The following is a 16,891-nucleotide window of genomic DNA, read 5'->3' on the forward strand; positions in this document are numbered from 1 at the left end:
TCATGGGTCTTTGACAAGGTTCACATCTATGGAAAATTGTTCCTTTATTCTTAAACAGTGGGTAGAATAAAAGAAAGCTATTGGTTTAAAGAGGAGGTGGGAACTCTGGTTTAAAAGGAAGACGTTTTCGGGCATTTCACATTAATTTTTAGACATTTTTGCACTGCCTATCTCTCAGACAATGTGTAATTCAGCAGTGCACAGCTGGGGTAAGGTTAAGGTTACAGTATAGTACTTGATGTACTTTCACACCGACTGTTCAGGTGCAGTGGACCCTCTCTGGCCTCGTACGTCACTTCCTTTTGTGTGCGTCTGTGGGGCTGCTGTACAGTCTGGCTGGGACGGAGGGCTTCCACGCTAAGCAGGCGACTACCCATATTAAACCCACAAAGAGGCGGGTTGTGTTTTTTTTTTTTTATTTTTATATCTACCCAGGATTTGGAAAGTATTTGTAATCGTATTCAACGCAACTATCCATCAAGTTGGAGCTCAGTGGACTTCATTCTGTGGCTGGTTTGCGTAGGCTTCACTGAGCCACTGCAGCAGCAACTGACCAAGCACGCCGCCGCCGCCGCTGCTGTTGTGAGAGAAGAAAACAAGCTCAGCGAGCAGTCCGCTAAAGCTGTGTGATCATTGACAGAGTTCAATACACACAAGCTCCGAGTGATAACTGGTGGGAGCTTTGTGCGGCTCTGAGCCTCCTCAAGTACCAACGGCTGGGTGTATTTTTTTGTCACTGAAGTCGAGGTAAGTAAAAGCCGGGGTAATGAGAAGTAGCGCAAGTGGCTAACTGATATGCTAACTAGCTGTTAGCTTGAAAGCTATTTTGGCTAGCTGCCTTGTTTGGTCGTAATGCGGTCATGGTCAGTGTCCTCACTGCTGTCTGGCGCGCCACTTGGCCAGACTGCCCATCAGCTATTGCTGAAGTATTGTAGCAATCTATTTATTGTTAAGCTACGATAGAGAAGCTAACGACCTGTCTTGAACTTGGAAGGTAACGTTTGTTGACTTTGCCTCAGTTAGCTAGCCGCTACACTGAAAGATGAGGATGGTTTAACGTTACTGTAATGTTTACGTTGGGCAGCTTGTGGTCGTGTTTGGTGCAGTGTATAATTTTATAGACATTAATAGCATAGAATTATCGAGTTGTTTTATTTTTAAGGTTTGTCGTTTCTTCACATGGTGTTACATGTAAGCCACAAACATTAACGCGTTACTACATATTACTGATGTCGTGTTTCTAAAGACAAATCGATATCCTGTGTACAGTGAAAAGTTGTGCATCTTATTTATTATTTCAAACAGCAGCTACCTATTACTTTGACCATTGAGATAAATAGGTGTACAGCTATAAACAACCCTTGGATGTACCTCGAATGGCCATAAAAAAGGTCTGAAGTCGAGAGAAGCCTTATCTGTTTTTATCTTTGTAAACAAAGCAGTTCAAACAGTCTTTGTTCAGGTGACTGTATGCACTGTAATATTCAACCCCATCACTTTCACTGAAATACTGTGAAATTCTGGTAAACCTATTATCTAACATAAGCTGTTGATTCAGGGCTGACCCTGGATCAGCAAGGCCTCTCCTCAAACATTCAGCAAAAGCTGTGGGAGGTTATTACATTTGACAATAAAGAGCTTTACAGCCAATTTTTGTAATTGTTTGATCAATGGTATTGATCCCACAATTCTTCGATCATTACCTGGCATCACCATAACACCAGGAACAATTATATTATAGAAATAACATGAAACTGAGTTGCACAAGATGCAGTGCAGTTTTGATATCTAGCTTGTGGTCATGATAGTCATTACACTAGTCTCAGTTTGAATGTCACTGTCAGAATTATCAGATGGTCACATATAAGGGTTGAGCAGATGTGCAGATTTCAGCAGTTTTCTTTGTTGTGGAGTTGTGTTTCAAGGCAACAGAGTGCCTCAGAAGGAGAGGAATTATTCAAGTGCAGTGCTGTAGTGACAACACTCAGATAGGCATCAAGAGCAATATACAGAAAGTTTCCTTTGTTATGAGAAATCAGTTTCACTTTGTGTGTTCACCTCCACCTCTCTGGCTGTAGTTTTACTTCCTTTACGCCCTATGTCTTTTCACATTCATTTTTTAGTGTTCCCTTTATGCCCAAAAAGACAATTGAGTTAAAAAAAATATTTCCCAAGGCTATGCTCTTTTGTTCGAAGTGAGGAGTTGAATTATAAATAGTCTGAAGTCACCCAGCTGTTTTGCTCACACCTTTACAAGTTAGCAGAGGTTTTTAATTTTTAACAAAGGGTAAAAGTGCACTTATATATTAAGTATTCACTTGACACGCTATAACTTTTGTGATGTTTTTCTGATGTGTGCTGTTTATGGCCCTTCTGACATGACTGTAATTTATATGTTAAAGCTACACCAGGATACAATGGGCATTGTTTTTGTATTTGATGGACAATTTGAGACCCGTGTTTGTATCCTGAATTAACAGTGTCTCTTTCTGTTCCCTTCCTCTAGGTATTATATTATATAGTTGTTTTTTGTATCTGAGCCACTGTCAGGCAGTTGACCAATAGGAGCAGTTTGCACAATTTCCACCAGCTTGTCTGCAGCCCCCTCCCAGCCCAGACAGTCTTCTGCCCCAGCATGAATGAAGTCAGTGTTGTGAGAGAGGGATGGCTCCACAAGAGAGGTAAGGGGGCCCCCTGTGTTCACTGTCCATCATCTGAGTCTACATTGTAGTGTAGTCCATCTCAAAATCTACCATTTGAGTATTAATACTCCCCCCCTGTAGGCTTGTGAGCTATCTGTCAAGTTTGTAGTTTTTTTCATCGATTGAGAACAGCAGTGCTTAGTTTCATTTAGTTTCATTAAATAGTGTATCTTGCCATACAACGAGTAGTCAAACATTAAAACTCTGTTGGCTCAAAAATCTCCACTTGTCTGTGTTTTCCAGGTGAATACATCAAAACATGGCGGCCTCGTTACTTCATCTTAAAGAGCGATGGCTCCTTTATTGGCTACAAAGAGAAGCCTGAGGTGTCCAGTGACCACAGCCTCCCGCCGCTCAACAACTTCTCTGTCGCAGGTCAGCTTTCTGTTCTGGCTGGCAAATTTAAATTCAAGCCGCCAGATTAAATCTGCAAAGTGTTTTTATGTTTTGTTGTTGGTGCCTTCAGTTCTTCTGTGTTAGTTGGTGTGTCTGTGTTTTGTAGAATGCCAGCTGATGAAGACAGAGCGCCCCAGGCCCAACACGTTTGTCATTCGTTGTCTGCAGTGGACCTCGGTTATTGAGCGCACCTTTCACGTGGACAGCAACGAGGAGAGGTACAAGACATTCATTCCAAGGGTTTTTATATTTTACTGGCCCTGTGGTAAAAGTAGTCTTGATTAAAATTTGAGAGTGCCATCTGTAGTGGGCTTAGACCAGTGCACCTAAAAATTCTGTTTACATGCAAAAACAATTTCTGCTCACACTATAGGACTATGACTATGCCTCCTGCTCCTCATTATCTCTTAAAACAAGGTGTTTCAGCGCAACTTTGTCAAGGCTGCTGCATTGAAATGTCACTTGTTTTATGGTTGGGAACAGCATAAACACACACCACCCCTCTAAAATTATTTGATGACTGAAATTAATTTTAGTGTGTTGGGAGTTAAGAGAAGTTTGAAGGATAAAGTCTTGCTTTAATAGAGGTAAGGACAGAAAGACACAAAATTTTCACAAAATGAAACAAAGGGCCTAAATGGGCCATTATTCACTACAGGTCATGAAATTCATTTTAGTTTGTGTGAGAAGGAAAGACCATCATGCTCAAAATAGAATTCAGTGCCAGATTAGAACTGATTATTCACCCCTAACCCAAGCAATCGTCATTGAGTTTTGTTTACATCGGCTCTGCCAAGTACCAAATCCCAGCATCCCCTAGCTGAATAGTACAGATTATCCTCTACCTTCTAAACTGAGCTTGCTGTTTCTCCTTTAAGATATGTATTTGGCGCATCTAAAACATCTGTCTGAATACAATGAATTCACAATTTGAATACAATTTGTGTAAGAGTAATGTAGACATGGCGCTGGCTATATTTGATAAGGGTAATATGTGTTTTCTTCTGGTTCAGGGAGGAATGGATGCGATCGATCCAGGCAGTGGCAAATAGCCTGAAGAGTCAGCAGCAGGATGAGGAGCCCATGGAGATCAAATTTGGCTCTCCAAGTGACAGCAGCGGCACAGAGGAGATGGAGATTGCTGTGTCCAAATCCCACACAAAAGTGGTCAGTATTTGCACAAGCAGTGCCTGGCAGCTGAGTGTTTGCTGTGTTTGTCCAGCTAAGCTCATCTTTATTGAGCAAGTTGTTCAAACTTTAAGCCTCTTTCTCAAAGCTTTTTTGGTGAAGCAACCTTTAAATGAGTGGAGGGTAGTATTTGTGTATATATTTTGTGCACTATGCTGTTTCACTCCAAGTGATTTTGAATTGCTCTGGTTTTATGGACAGTGTTGGTCTACTGACTGTTAACTGTATGTAGAGATGCAGTATGGAAATAGTATGGAGTTTCATTTTGAATTCTTATTTTGTGAAAAACATTCTTTTACAGCCCTGTCCTTATTTGAATGATTTCCTGATTTACAATGTATGTGATATTATTCAAATAGTGATCAATGTCTACCTTGGCTACACACCTGTCACCAAGAATTGCCAAAGTCAGTTTTTTTTTTTTCGCTGAAGAAAATTGTCTTTCCTGCTGCTTTTTCTCAAGTGTTAATTGAAAGTATCAGTTCACTAGTTTGATATTTATAGCTATTTCAGCATGTCACATCATGTCATGCCCCACATGTTGGCATACATCAGATGTAGCACACAAACATCAGCAGTGGCGACAGTACAGTGGGAAGCCACTGACTCATCACAATGCTATTCCTGTATGTTTCAGAGACAGATATTTTTATATTCCATAAGAACACATTAAGTTCCATCAAACTCACAGATGTAACATTCATGGTGTCTTTGAGGAAAAACAGGGTATGAGCTCACTCTGGTGTGAAGTTGTATGAATCTTTCTAATAGCTTATCTTTGACCATTGTTCCTACAGACCATGAGTGACTTTGACTACCTGAAGCTGCTCGGCAAAGGGACATTTGGTAAAGTTATCCTGGTGAAGGAAAAGGCCACGGGGATGTACTACGCCATGAAAATCCTTCGCAAAGAAGTCATCATTGCTAAAGTTAGTGCTAATCACATCGCAGAAGAACCTTCACTTTAAGCTGTTTTAGCACAGCTATATATTGGTATGTGATCTTGCTCTCATTATATGCTCTGATTATGTCTTTGTGTGTGTATTCGTCCAGGATGAGGTGGCACACACAGTTACGGAAAGCAGAGTTCTCCAAAATACACGGCACCCATTCCTAACGGTAAGTTACCAGCACCTGTATTGCACTAGTAAATGTATTGTGATTAAGGAACCATTTATACATTGTAATGCTGTCACGCATTTTCGTTCCTTTTTCTTCCTCGACAGACACTAAAATATGCATTTCAAACACATGACCGGCTATGCTTTGTGATGGAGTATGCAAATGGAGGAGAAGTAAGTTTTTCTCTTTTACCTCTGGGCTACAGTTGTGTCTGCTGTGTAACTATACCTGTGTATGACCATTTAGATTGGGTAATTGCAGCAGGGGTGAAAAACTATTTAAGGTTTTAAGTCCAACTGTTAAACTTTTTGGAAACATCCAAATCAGGTCAAGTTGTGGGCTGAATGTGGGATTTGATGATGCATCAAAATGTTTTTGAAATAAATGATATCAAAAGAGTTTTGAACTTAGTTGTTACACCAATACATAGTAGGGATTGCTTTGGTTACTGCATGTACTCGGCTGGTTGTTAATCCAACAATTCAGATTAAAAAGCTATTTTCTAAATGAAATAAAGACAGAAATGTTTAAAAGTAATTGAAAATTGAAAAGTCACTATAAAAAGTAACTAAGAAAAGGGAAACATAATCAAATTAAGGATTTTTATGAAATTAAAGCTCTCGAAAACATGATGATTTGTTCTGTCCGGTAGTTATCTTTACTTTTTTATTCTTTTGCAGCTCTTCTTTCACTTATCACGGGATAGAGTATTCACAGAAGACAGAGCACGATTCTATGGTGCAGAAATAGTGTCAGCACTGGAGTACCTACACTCACGCAATGTAGTTTACAGGGATTTGAAGGTAAGGTGTCTGCTTGCTCTGACTGTTTAGTATTGATATATTGCAAAATAGACTGGATACATATTGTTCAATATGCTCTAACTTTAGATTGTTATACAATCAACATTTTCACTAACTGATGCAGATACAATGCTCAGTCCTACTCTTCAAGTTTCAATAATGTACTGTAACCATGAGCCCTTTCCAATGTATTCCATTTTTAAGTCCTTTTCCTGTCACAGCTGTCAACTAATTTGACTCTAATTTGAATCTTTCCCGGCACAGCTGGAGAACCTCATGTTAGACAAGGACGGCCACATAAAGATAACAGACTTTGGGTTATGTAAAGAGGGGATCACAGATGGCGCCACTATGAAAACCTTCTGTGGAACCCCGGAATACCTGGCACCAGAGGTAACGCCACAATGGCTGTGGACTCTGACATCAGTAGGATTTGTGACCACGATTATGTAAAGAAGCTCTGATGTCACAGGGCTGGATGAGCACATGATGGGAAGTAGTTGTAGTTGTTGATTAGGATGTCTGATTTTAAAACAATGATGATGGCGTCATTGTTTTGTAATATTGTCTACAGAGCTCATTGTCTTCACTTTACCAGGGGATAGTATTTTTTACAATTTAATTACTTCTGCTAAATATTTGCTGACTGTTATTTTGAGATTGGGAAACAAGTGCAATGATGTAAAAGTGTTAACTGATAGTCCTGCCTCTAAATTGACTGAATGTCAGTTCTTTTATTTCTCTCTCTAAACTCTTTTCATTCCTGCCCCATCAGGTGCTGGAGGACAATGACTACGGGCGAGCGGTAGACTGGTGGGGACTGGGTGTTGTCATGTATGAGATGATGTGTGGTCGGTTGCCCTTCTACAACCAGGACCATGAGCGTCTATTTGAGCTCATCCTCATGGAGGAAATACGCTTCCCCAAGAATCTGGCTCCTGAAGCCAAGGCCCTGCTGGCTGGTCTCCTCAAAAAGGATCCTAAACAAAGGTATGTGTGTGTACTGTGATAGCCAAAGACTAAGAAGAGAATAAGAATTGGAGACATCGTAATTCGGAAAAAATAAGCACTTAATAATATAACAGCGTGTCCCGTACATCTATGGATGTTAATACAGATATGTACCCAAAATGATAAATCTGTGCAGTCTTTTGTTACTTATGAGCCAACATTTATGCCAATATATATGTATCTGTGATGGGCTAATAATGGGCTCTAATTAAGAATTAAATGCTGTTTACTATTTACATACTGTTTCAGTGTGCAAACATGACTGTTCAACTGAATGTTTGCCTCTTGGAAATGCAGCAGTACAGCTTGAGGAAAACAATTTTTTTTCCTGGGATTTTGGTGATGCACTTGATTAGTTTTCTGAATCTTCCACTATGCTCCAGGGCACCACGTATTCAGCTATAAAATAAGTAACCACATTATTTAAGCTTGTGTTCCTTCTTGATTAGTTTTGGTACAGGGTAATGGCCACACAAGCACATAATTGATTGTTGTTTTGGTCGAACAACTGCTATTATTAGCACATTGAGTTCTACCTGCAGGCTTACTAACACATGCACCTGTAAGTAGTAAGGAAATGAAGAATAAATTTGTTGAGAAATTGGTAAATGCAAGTCAGCGAAGAACAACACAAAGTAAGTGCTTGTTGTGCATTTCTAATAACAGTATTTCCACATTTGTGTGTGGCTGATGAGTGGGTGATAATGATAGTGTTTTTGTTTTGTTTACAGGCTCGGAGGCGGACCGGACGATGCCAAAGAAGTGATGAGCCACAAGTTCTTCACCTCCATCAACTGGCAGGATGTCACTGAAAAGAAGGTGAGAAACTTGGGAAAAAACAAATTGTGTGACATTTAAAACAAGATGTTCTGAGTGTAAAAAATGACTGATTTTTTTTCTTCCCCTCAGCTTATCCCACCCTTCAAGCCCCAGGTAACATCAGAGACGGACACGCGTTATTTCGATGATGAGTTCACAGCACAAACCATTACGATAACTCCTCCAGATAAGTGTAAGTAGATCTTCTCCTGTGCCTCTTTTATTCGCGATTTAAGATTAGATTCACATTTCTAAGGAAGTTTACATCTGTTTTGAACTTTTGAATGTTCTTTTTTCTCTCTCCTATTGTGCCTACTGCAGATGACAGTTTAGATGCAGAGGATTCAGATCAGCGTACACACTTCCCTCAGTTCTCCTACTCTGCCAGCATACGGGAATGATCACTCAGACTTTTGAACAAGCGGGCAGGCTAACACACAATCACAATCCCACATACACACTCGCACTGCTGGGGAATCCGAACGACACAAACTTGGCTGGCACAAGACACATTTTCATTTGGTCTTTAACGCACACACACACACACAAACACATACACAAAGACACCCACATACACATACTGGCAAATCAGAAAAGACACAGATTATAGATTATGAAAAGAACACACAGGCTGTGAACGACTGACCTCAGCAGGTTTGTGTGCATAGACAGGCAGCTTTGTCTCTGTACGTCCTCTCAGGGTTGGCTTTAGGCCTCCCTGCAGGACCTCTGCTGCACTACACTGGGCACCACATCAAAGCCTTGATACTTTGAAAACCAGGTTATGCCAGCAAGTACCACCTCTTTACCAGCTGTACCCATGCTACACACACATCAACACCAACCAATCCATGCATAGACTGCATATATATACACAAACGTACTTGATAGAAATATAATCAAAATTAGGAAAGTGGAAAAGATTTGGGGGAAAAAAACAAATTTTTATTTCATCAATCGTTACGGTTTTAAATGTAAAGCCATATTTCTGCATTTTTTTTTTGTTTGTTTTTATTTCATTTTTTTTAACAAGTGCTCTTTCTGGAACTTGCTGTTACAAATCAAGTGTGGGACTGTTCCTACAGTAGGTGGAAATGGGGAAGAGGGGAGGGTGAGGAGGGTTGGCATTTCTGTGTTTGCACTGCATGTGTGTAATTGAGTAGATGCGTGAATGTAATGCGTGTGTGCATATGAGTGCAGGAGAATGTATGAACAACCATTTTGATTCTCAACCATCCATTTGTGTCTGTTTTAATGCATGTTTTTAAAAACTCAGAACTATTGCTGGAATACCGACGAGAGGACACTACATGGCACACTCAATGGCCTTTTTTTTTTTTTTAAAGGGAACAAGCATGTCATTTATGATTGCTTTGACCAGCCTGGCGCTAAATAAATGACTCAGTCAGGATTAGAAACTGGGATCTCATGCATGGCTAATCTTTGCTTTAAATGCTGCATTGATTTAACTCAAAGTGATGCCGCAGTAAGGCTCTTTGGAGTCCATGTTGCTGTGTCCAGACTGACTGACCAACCAACTAGCTGCTGGTTGGAGGTGTGAGTTCATTAAGGCCAGTCACTCTGTGTTAAAGACAGGAATAATAGAAGGAAAGAGAAAAATAGAGACTGTACGCTTGACCACAGTTTTTTCCCCCAACCCGTCTAGAGAGACCAATGTAGACGAACACAGCCATTCGCTGTCCTCTGTCCAGTAATTCTCACTCCCTAGCTGAGGAGTTAAGCACCAATCTTTTGTTCATTTTCTGTTGTTAATATCAGTGTAAGTGTTTAAAATATTTTTGAAATAAGCGTTTGAATGTTCCTGTATTTAAAGAATGAAAAAAGTTAAATCGTTAAGTCTTTATAATAAGGCCAAAAACTGACTGACTTGGTGGATTTTTAACACTTCAAATGATTCCACATTTGATGTTTAGAGTCTTTGGTTTTTGTTTTCTTTAATGCTGTGTCGAAGCACTTGAATCTATGTAGTTGTATGTCTGGAGCAACAGCTCGCAGGTTTACAATTCCAACTAAACACTGCATGAGCTGGTCGACCAACCTTCAACCTGCAGACAGGGGGAACTAATCAAAACATCAGCTGATGTATTGTGTAGTTGAAATAAAAACCTGCATAATTTAAATCATGACGGCACACGATTGAGAGAAGTTCTGGACAGCACATTGAAATGTGCTCATGTTGACATAAGCATTTTATAATTCCATATTGCTGGAAGAGATGTTGTTGCTCTTTGAGCTTCACTATAGGAACATCGAGACCTTTCTGTTTGCCATTGTTCTTTTTTGTTTGTTGTTTTTTTCCTCCTTTTTTGTCCATCTATTTCTCAAATTTTGGAAGACGCATTGTCTTGTTTAAGTATACATTATATAAAATATCTATATTAAAAGTTTTTAAACTGCTTTCTTTTTGATTAAGTTCTTCATTTCAAGGGGTTTACATTAGAGGATTGGTAATTTAGCTGAGATGCTAACTATCATGAATTTTGTTTTAAATGGGCAGATAATAACTGCATTATAACTCCAATTACTGTCTATAATTAGGATAATTAAGCATATTAGGTTAGTGTGATAAAGGTAAACATTCTCAGTATGATCATTGAAATCTGCCCCTAAAACTAAGCAGTTAAAGAACAAACTTTCCTACATTTTTCAGAACACATTGTAAAGCTGCTCTGTTGTAAATAAGTAGATAAGACCCATCCTTTGCTATGTTCTACAGTGTTGAGTAAAGAAGCTGACCATTTTTCCTACCATTATCAGCAGAGCACTACCTCTGCCATTTCAAAAGTTTTGCTAGAACATCGATCTGCATTCACTGGGGTATCCCACATGTCACGTCATAAATTTTTTTTTAAGTTTGTGTGAGTAACTGAGGGTGACTGAGATGTTTGAATGATCGTGGTGACAAAGACACAGAAAAGCAGCAGGTTTCGACTCGTCGTTGAGCAACAGGTGGCCCCAGTTCCTGCAGATGATAATGTGATCAAATGGCTTTGATTTACAGTTCACAACTCCAGCACCTCTTCTCACTGGCTCAGGCACAGCCATCATACTCTAGCCTAGCGTCCTGCTTTGGAAACAGCAGGACCAGATATCAAGAACCACTGCACTGATGGACACCACTGTGGATTTGCCTTCATTGCTATCATGGCCGTAAGGGGGTGCTGCTGAACTTTTTTAATATTGGTTGTGAAGCCATACACTGAACCTCGCTGCTGGCCACGCTTTAAGCAATGCTTCACAGCTAAAAATGCAAGTTAATACCCCTGACCTCTCCTGTAGGCATACACAGGCACAACAAGTGCCTCTTCACTATTGTGTAAATACCAAAAAAAAAAAGCTTGATGGTGAATGCAACATTAGTAGAAGGGGAGGCCTGCATCTTTGTAGTGTTTGATTTGCAGCTTTACTATGGTTACCTTGCTTCTCTGTATATTTGAATGTGATCAACAGTCACGAATGTCACACCTGATGCTGGTGTAACGATTTTCTTTTGCTTGTTGCTGTTAGTTGAGGCTCAGAGGACAATGAAAAAAGCAATCTTTAAGGGGAGGACATTGTCCTGGTGGACACTTTCACCCCCCCACCCCACCCCCACCCCCCTTTGCAAGACTTTACAATGTAACGGGTGATACCTGCTACAATATGGTAGCTTATAACATTTGCAACTATAATGTGCCAGTAAACATTTTTACTGAATAAAGCTCTGTGTGTCTTTTTTTTATGCCATTTTACTGTGTACACTGTACACCTGTAATCAATCAACTGCAACAGGAATCTTTGGTAAAGCTTGATGTATTATAGCCTGCATAGTGGACACCAAGATCATGTCCCTCATATTGTTAAAAAGAATTTGGGGGCCTAATGTGGCAATTTATGTTTTATTTTTCAAGCTTGGCCAAAAAGGTAAGGTAAAGGTAAATCCTTTTAAATTTGACAGTTCTATGCCAGAAACAAACTAAAGTAATGAGATTTGTTATTTCTCCAGAAAAAAGCATTTGGGCAATATTGTGGACAGATGCCAAGATAGGGTAGGAAAATAACATTTTCCTTAATTCTATTTTAGAAATTAAAGAGATACATAAAATTAAAAAATGAAGGGAGAAAATTCACAGACTTTTTTGGAGGATAGTCAAAAGTTTCTAAGGATGGATGGGGTTGTACACTGGGACTTTGGACTCTTGAACATTGTATTTCTAAAACCTTTGGCAGGGGGCAGTATATAACGCATTGCCCTAGAGCTGTTGATTTAACTGAGGCTTTAGTAAATAGTTTTATTGGATTTGAAAGTATTTGCATTCTGTCTCCCCCAGATATGCAAATGAGGGTGAACAAAACAATCCACAAAGATTTATTGCAATGACAAGCGATAAAACAGAGACACAACAGTAAAAGAGTTGGTGTGAAGTTTTTGCTTGAGATGCGTTAAAATGTTTCCAGTAAATCTTGAATGTCGAGTGAACAAAGTATTGCTTTATTATGATTCATAACAAGCTATTTCACAGTGACCCACAACATTAAAGACCAAATACACCTTTGGTCACTCAAACGTACAAAATTATAACTATATACATACATAAAATGACAGTCACATTGAGCAAAACGCGGTTTATTTTCCAAGCGTCGACCGGAAGTCCTCGGTTCTCACCTGTTTACCACTGTCCCCACCCCAATCAGTGCGGCCCACCTGTCTATAATAGGGGCTGTCCGGGCAGCATGGCTACTCTATCTGCTCCAGGCCTCCGCCGACACCCTTGAATAAGTAGCTGCAGAGGTCCGGCACGGAAACTCTGTCTCCGGCTGTGACTATGGCCAGGACCGGTTTCTCCGACTCTAAGCCTCTGCTGGACTTACACAAGAAGGTGAGCATCTGAACAGTGCGCTCAACGATATGGAGCAATATGTTGCTTCATTAAACTTTCCCTGGGTAACTCGTACGTTATGTTAAAAATGTATTTTTAAATGCTTTGCCTACTCTACATACATGCCTGCTCCTTTATCTGTGCTGTCAGGAAAGTAATTGCATTCACCTGCCATAATCCCAGGTGTCAAGAGTCTGTGATTAGATGGCTGGAGCAGGGCCTTGAGCTGTGATGACCTGAAGTGAATCACCATTTTAATTTAATTTCTTCATTCCTGTCCACTGATAACTGACTGTCATGAAGACATTGAACTGCAGCCACCCTACAGTCACTATCAAAGACATTAGATTTTTAGAAGTTGTGCTCATAAAAATGTGTTTAAGTGTCACAGGATCATATCAGTAAAGATTTTCTATTGTCCCTCCAGGTGGATGAGAGGCGAGCCCCATTAAGAACTTGGGCTAATGCCTGTGGGCCAATAGATCGCTGGCAGCCTGTAGAAGTAGACGAGTCCAAGATGGCCCCGGTCAAAATGGAGCCAGAACGCAGATGGGTACGACCTCTGTCCTGCATGTCACCCTTCGCCCAAAACATACTAGTGTATCTCTCGTCCTGTTCTTTTCCGAGCATATTGGTGTTCCATGATGACTTGGTGGTTAGAGGAATGTCAGGCTGTGAAGGGAACAGAAGCTACTCTTTGTTGTATTCACTGTAAACTTCTGGATAAGAGCATCAGCTTGGAGTATTTTTATTTATTTTTTTTTTTCCTCTAATAATTGTAACAATTCCATTTGAAGGGAAATTTTGCACTGATGTGTGAGGTGTTGTCTTTTTGCAGGAGAGGAGGTTATCGTTGCAAACCAAAGAAGGCATCATCATGGGTTTCCATGAAGACAGTCGGGCACATTCAGCTGGTAGTGTAATCAATACAAAAAAACAGTTACAATAAAACATTTAAAGGGGAAAAAAAAAAAGGTTTCAAACTTCTTTTAATACCAAAGTGAAATACACTTTAACATGGGGATGACCACAACGTTTACACTTCTCATAGAGTTATCAGGATGACTGTATGTTTGTTTTTTTTTCTTGAGGCCTAAATGTAACATGAACTCTCCATGGTGGAACAAATTGTCAGCGCTCAGATAGTCAAAGATGTTGTTGTTGTTGTTATTATTATTGGTGTTTATTATTATTTATTTGTATTATTATTATCTTTTCCTGTTTTCCACCCTGTGCAGATGGGTGTGTGGAGGAGCCTGTGCTTCTTTACCCTCATGGGTTGCAGGGTCTTCACAGCCTGCAGGCGCTGGTGCCCAGCTTGTTGCGCCATGAAGTAGAGATGGCACTGGAGAAACTGGGCCTCATATGGGACCGGACATATGCTTGGGACGTGTTCTTGGACATGATGGTGAGACATGATGTACAGGGATGCTTCATGTCAGAGTATGTTTCTCTTTAAGGGAGGAACATTATCCTAAAATGCGCTGTATGCAGACCTCATCACTAACTGTACAAGAGGGACGACCAAGAAGACAGTATTATCACAACATAGATGTTTAATTATTTAGTGTGTGCCTCCTGTTCTGTTTTCACCCTGCAGAGAACTCAAACATGGAACGCTCTACCCACCACTGACCTGCCCCGGCACTTCACAGATGCCACTCGAGCTGTCCTGGTAGACTGGCTCATTCAAGTTCATGTGAGTCCCACTGTTTATAGAAGATTTCTTCTCCCACAAAACAAATCTTGTCTAATTGTAATTTAAGGTCATATGTTTGTTGTTGGGCTCTGAAGAAAATTCAAATGCTATGTTAGATGACCTGCCATCTAAATTGTGTCACCTGAGAATTAGGCTTCATTAAAGGAGTAGTCTGACCTAAAATGCTCTACTCGTCAGTCTGTTTCCACCCTACAAACATAACTGGTTGGGGTAGAGATTGCATTTGAGCTCAGGTTGCGGTAAATCAATGGGCAAACAGACTTCGATGCAGCAACACTTATTAATGCTTTCTCACTGAGAGTTAGATGAGAACTGTCTGTCTGGTAAATTTGAAACTAAAGCCAGCAGCCAGTTAGCTTATATTACCACAAACACAGGAAACCAGAGGGAACAGAGAACCTGGCTCTAGCAAACGCAAACAAAATTAGCACCTGTACAGCTCACTTAACACATACCTCATTTGTTTAATCCTTTCAACACCAAAGTGTAAAATTACAGTTTTATGGGGGTTATGTACTGTACTTGTTCTTGGCCAGGCACAGTGACTTACTTACACAACCAGAAAATGGGCTATAATAAGCTCTTGGTCTTTTTTTTTTTTTTTTTTTCCCAGCGGTCTTCAATCTTGAATGCCTTGTTTATTTCCTACCAGGAGACAATGCATTTCCAGGAAGAGACCCTCTATCTGGCCATACACCTCCTCAACTGCTCCTTGCGTCAGATCAAAGTGACCACTGCCAATCTGCAGCTCCTCGGCATGGTTTGCCTCTTCCTTGCTGCAAAGAAAGAGGAGTGTCTCCTCCCTGAGGTATGCTGGCTTAGTTGGCAGTTTTAATTACCCAGAGAAAGTCAATTGATAAATGGGAGATGAAAAATGTTACTTTTTTTTTTTTTTTTTTTTTTCTTCTTCTTTAGACCTTGAATGAGTGAAATGCATAAAAACCAAATGCTTTCTCTAAGAAGACACATTTTTCCTGATATGAGCTGCTTCTTCCAGGTGTCTGGACTCTGCTACTTGATGGACCACACCTACACTAAGCATCAGCTGCTGCGACTGGAGCGCAAAGTCCTCTGTGGGCTGAAGTTTGATTTGTCCTACTGTCCTCCTCTGCATTTCCTTCTCCTTCTTGCCTCCATTGCTCGCTGCAGTGCTAAGGTAGATCTACATTGTTGGTTTTCTAATTTTTTTTTTTTTTTTTTTTTTTTTTTTTTTTTTTTTAAGTGCAAGTGATATTGCAATGCACCCTGTCATCTGTGCCACAAGGTGGTGTGGATGGCTCGTTATCTGCTGGAGCTGTCTCTCTTGGAGGGCCAGTGTGTGGTGTTTCTGCCTGTGCACCTGGCAGGAGCAGCCCTCTGCTTGTCCCGCCAAATCCTGCAGGAGCCCCTGACACCAGAGGGGGAGTCTGCGTGGTGTCTGGCCTCCAGTGTCCATGTCGGCAGGTGTGTATTTTGACTTGTAAGATGCACCCCCCCTTATTCAACCATCTTGTATTACATGCCATTGAGTGATGACCTCTTATCCACAATGCCCTTTTAAAAGCTCTGGCATCTGTCCTCACTGTCAGTTTGACATCTGTATGCTTGGTTGTTTTTCAGTGAGACTGCCCTGCTGAGGATCATGCACATTCTGGCCAATGCTGCAGCCAAGGCCCACACCCGAGAGACCTGTGCTACTTTTATTAAATTCTCCTCCCCAGAGACTATGCATGTCAGCAGACACCCAGGTCTAAAGAAAATCTCTGCTCTGCTGGGTATATGCACTTGATGTCCACAAGTCTCACATGAACTCCCAAAGCCTCATGGTGGGAGATCTTAGACTAATATATTTTGACGACTTGACTCCTCTGGATCCTGAGGATGTAATGTGGAATTGGGTGAGGAAGAAGTGTAAAAGATTTAATGCCAAATGTTGTTTGACAAAGAATTGCATGCATTTAGCATGCTTGAGATTTAGCCAGCCTAGTGGCACACCTGTTTTATTGTCTTATCTTGCAGCCGGTTTTTGAAAATATTTGAATTGTGATTTGTCTTTGTCTTGTCATTTGTGGAGAGGATGTGGGCTGTCTATCAAATTATTTGAGAAGTTTTAATGTAAAAATAAAGTGTCTGCTGCAAAGTATGGCGTTTCAGCTGTTTATTTTTGCACGACTAAAATTTCTACCAGTCCACCGGGCTGTGATGACAGTTCTACATGAAAGCACTGTACTGCACCTCTGACTGCATTGTTTGCCACTCCTGCTCATATGC

At 40.5% G+C, this 16,891-nt stretch overlaps 2 protein-coding genes across 3 annotated transcripts; both read left to right on the forward strand.

Annotated features, from left to right (window-relative positions):
- Nucleotides 1-327: 327 nt before the first annotated feature.
- On the forward strand, nt 328-10,459 carry akt2 (AKT serine/threonine kinase 2). 2 transcript variants are annotated; one of them, XM_023420455.2, is made up of 14 exons: nt 328-747; nt 2,507-2,681; nt 2,946-3,077; nt 3,205-3,316; nt 4,112-4,265; nt 5,084-5,215; nt 5,340-5,405; nt 5,513-5,581; nt 6,089-6,211; nt 6,476-6,604; nt 6,987-7,201; nt 7,954-8,041; nt 8,132-8,234; nt 8,363-10,459. In XM_023420455.2, the coding sequence occupies exons 2-14, from the start codon at nt 2,636-2,638 to the stop codon at nt 8,440-8,442; spliced, it is 1,449 nt and encodes a 482-aa protein (XP_023276223.1). In that variant the 5' UTR covers nt 328-747; nt 2,507-2,635; the 3' UTR covers nt 8,443-10,459. The 2 variants fall into 2 exon arrangements, with proteins under 2 accessions (XP_023276223.1, XP_087033874.1); XM_087177748.1 differs by lacking the exon at nt 328-747 and adding an exon at nt 861-994.
- A 2,306-nt stretch (nt 10,460-12,765) lies between these two features.
- On the forward strand, nt 12,766-16,763 carry ccnp (cyclin P). The gene is made up of 9 exons (XM_023420471.2): nt 12,766-12,921; nt 13,349-13,474; nt 13,760-13,835; nt 14,160-14,329; nt 14,522-14,620; nt 15,294-15,449; nt 15,639-15,797; nt 15,906-16,084; nt 16,241-16,763. The coding sequence occupies exons 1-9, from the start codon at nt 12,868-12,870 to the stop codon at nt 16,407-16,409; spliced, it is 1,188 nt and encodes a 395-aa protein (XP_023276239.1). The 5' UTR covers nt 12,766-12,867; the 3' UTR covers nt 16,410-16,763.
- Nucleotides 16,764-16,891: the final 128 nt, after the last annotated feature.

Source organism: Seriola lalandi, unplaced genomic scaffold (genome assembly GCF_002814215.2).
Source record: "Seriola lalandi dorsalis isolate HSWRI2012SDOR001 ecotype SW California unplaced genomic scaffold, Sedor1 jcf7180002054642, whole genome shotgun sequence".
Taxonomy (NCBI): domain Eukaryota; kingdom Metazoa; phylum Chordata; class Actinopteri; order Carangiformes; family Carangidae; genus Seriola; species Seriola lalandi.

Excerpts from the sequence above, each read along its gene's own strand:
- ccnp (XM_023420471.2), top strand. The coding sequence starts at position 12,868 with ATGGCCAGGACCGGTTTCTCCGACTCTAAGCCTCTGCTGGACTTACAC. Across the intron at positions 12,922-13,348 it reads TGCTGGACTTACACAAGAAG|GTGGATGAGAGGCGAGCCCC; the intron begins GTGAGCATCTGA and ends TTGTCCCTCCAG. Across the intron at positions 15,450-15,638 it reads AGGAGTGTCTCCTCCCTGAG|GTGTCTGGACTCTGCTACTT; the intron begins GTATGCTGGCTT and ends TGCTTCTTCCAG.
- akt2 (XM_023420455.2), top strand. The coding sequence starts at position 2,636 with ATGAATGAAGTCAGTGTTGTGAGAGAGGGATGGCTCCACAAGAGAG. Across the intron at positions 4,266-5,083 it reads CCAAATCCCACACAAAAGTG|ACCATGAGTGACTTTGACTA; the intron begins GTCAGTATTTGC and ends TTGTTCCTACAG. Across the intron at positions 5,216-5,339 it reads AAGAAGTCATCATTGCTAAA|GATGAGGTGGCACACACAGT; the intron begins GTTAGTGCTAAT and ends GTATTCGTCCAG.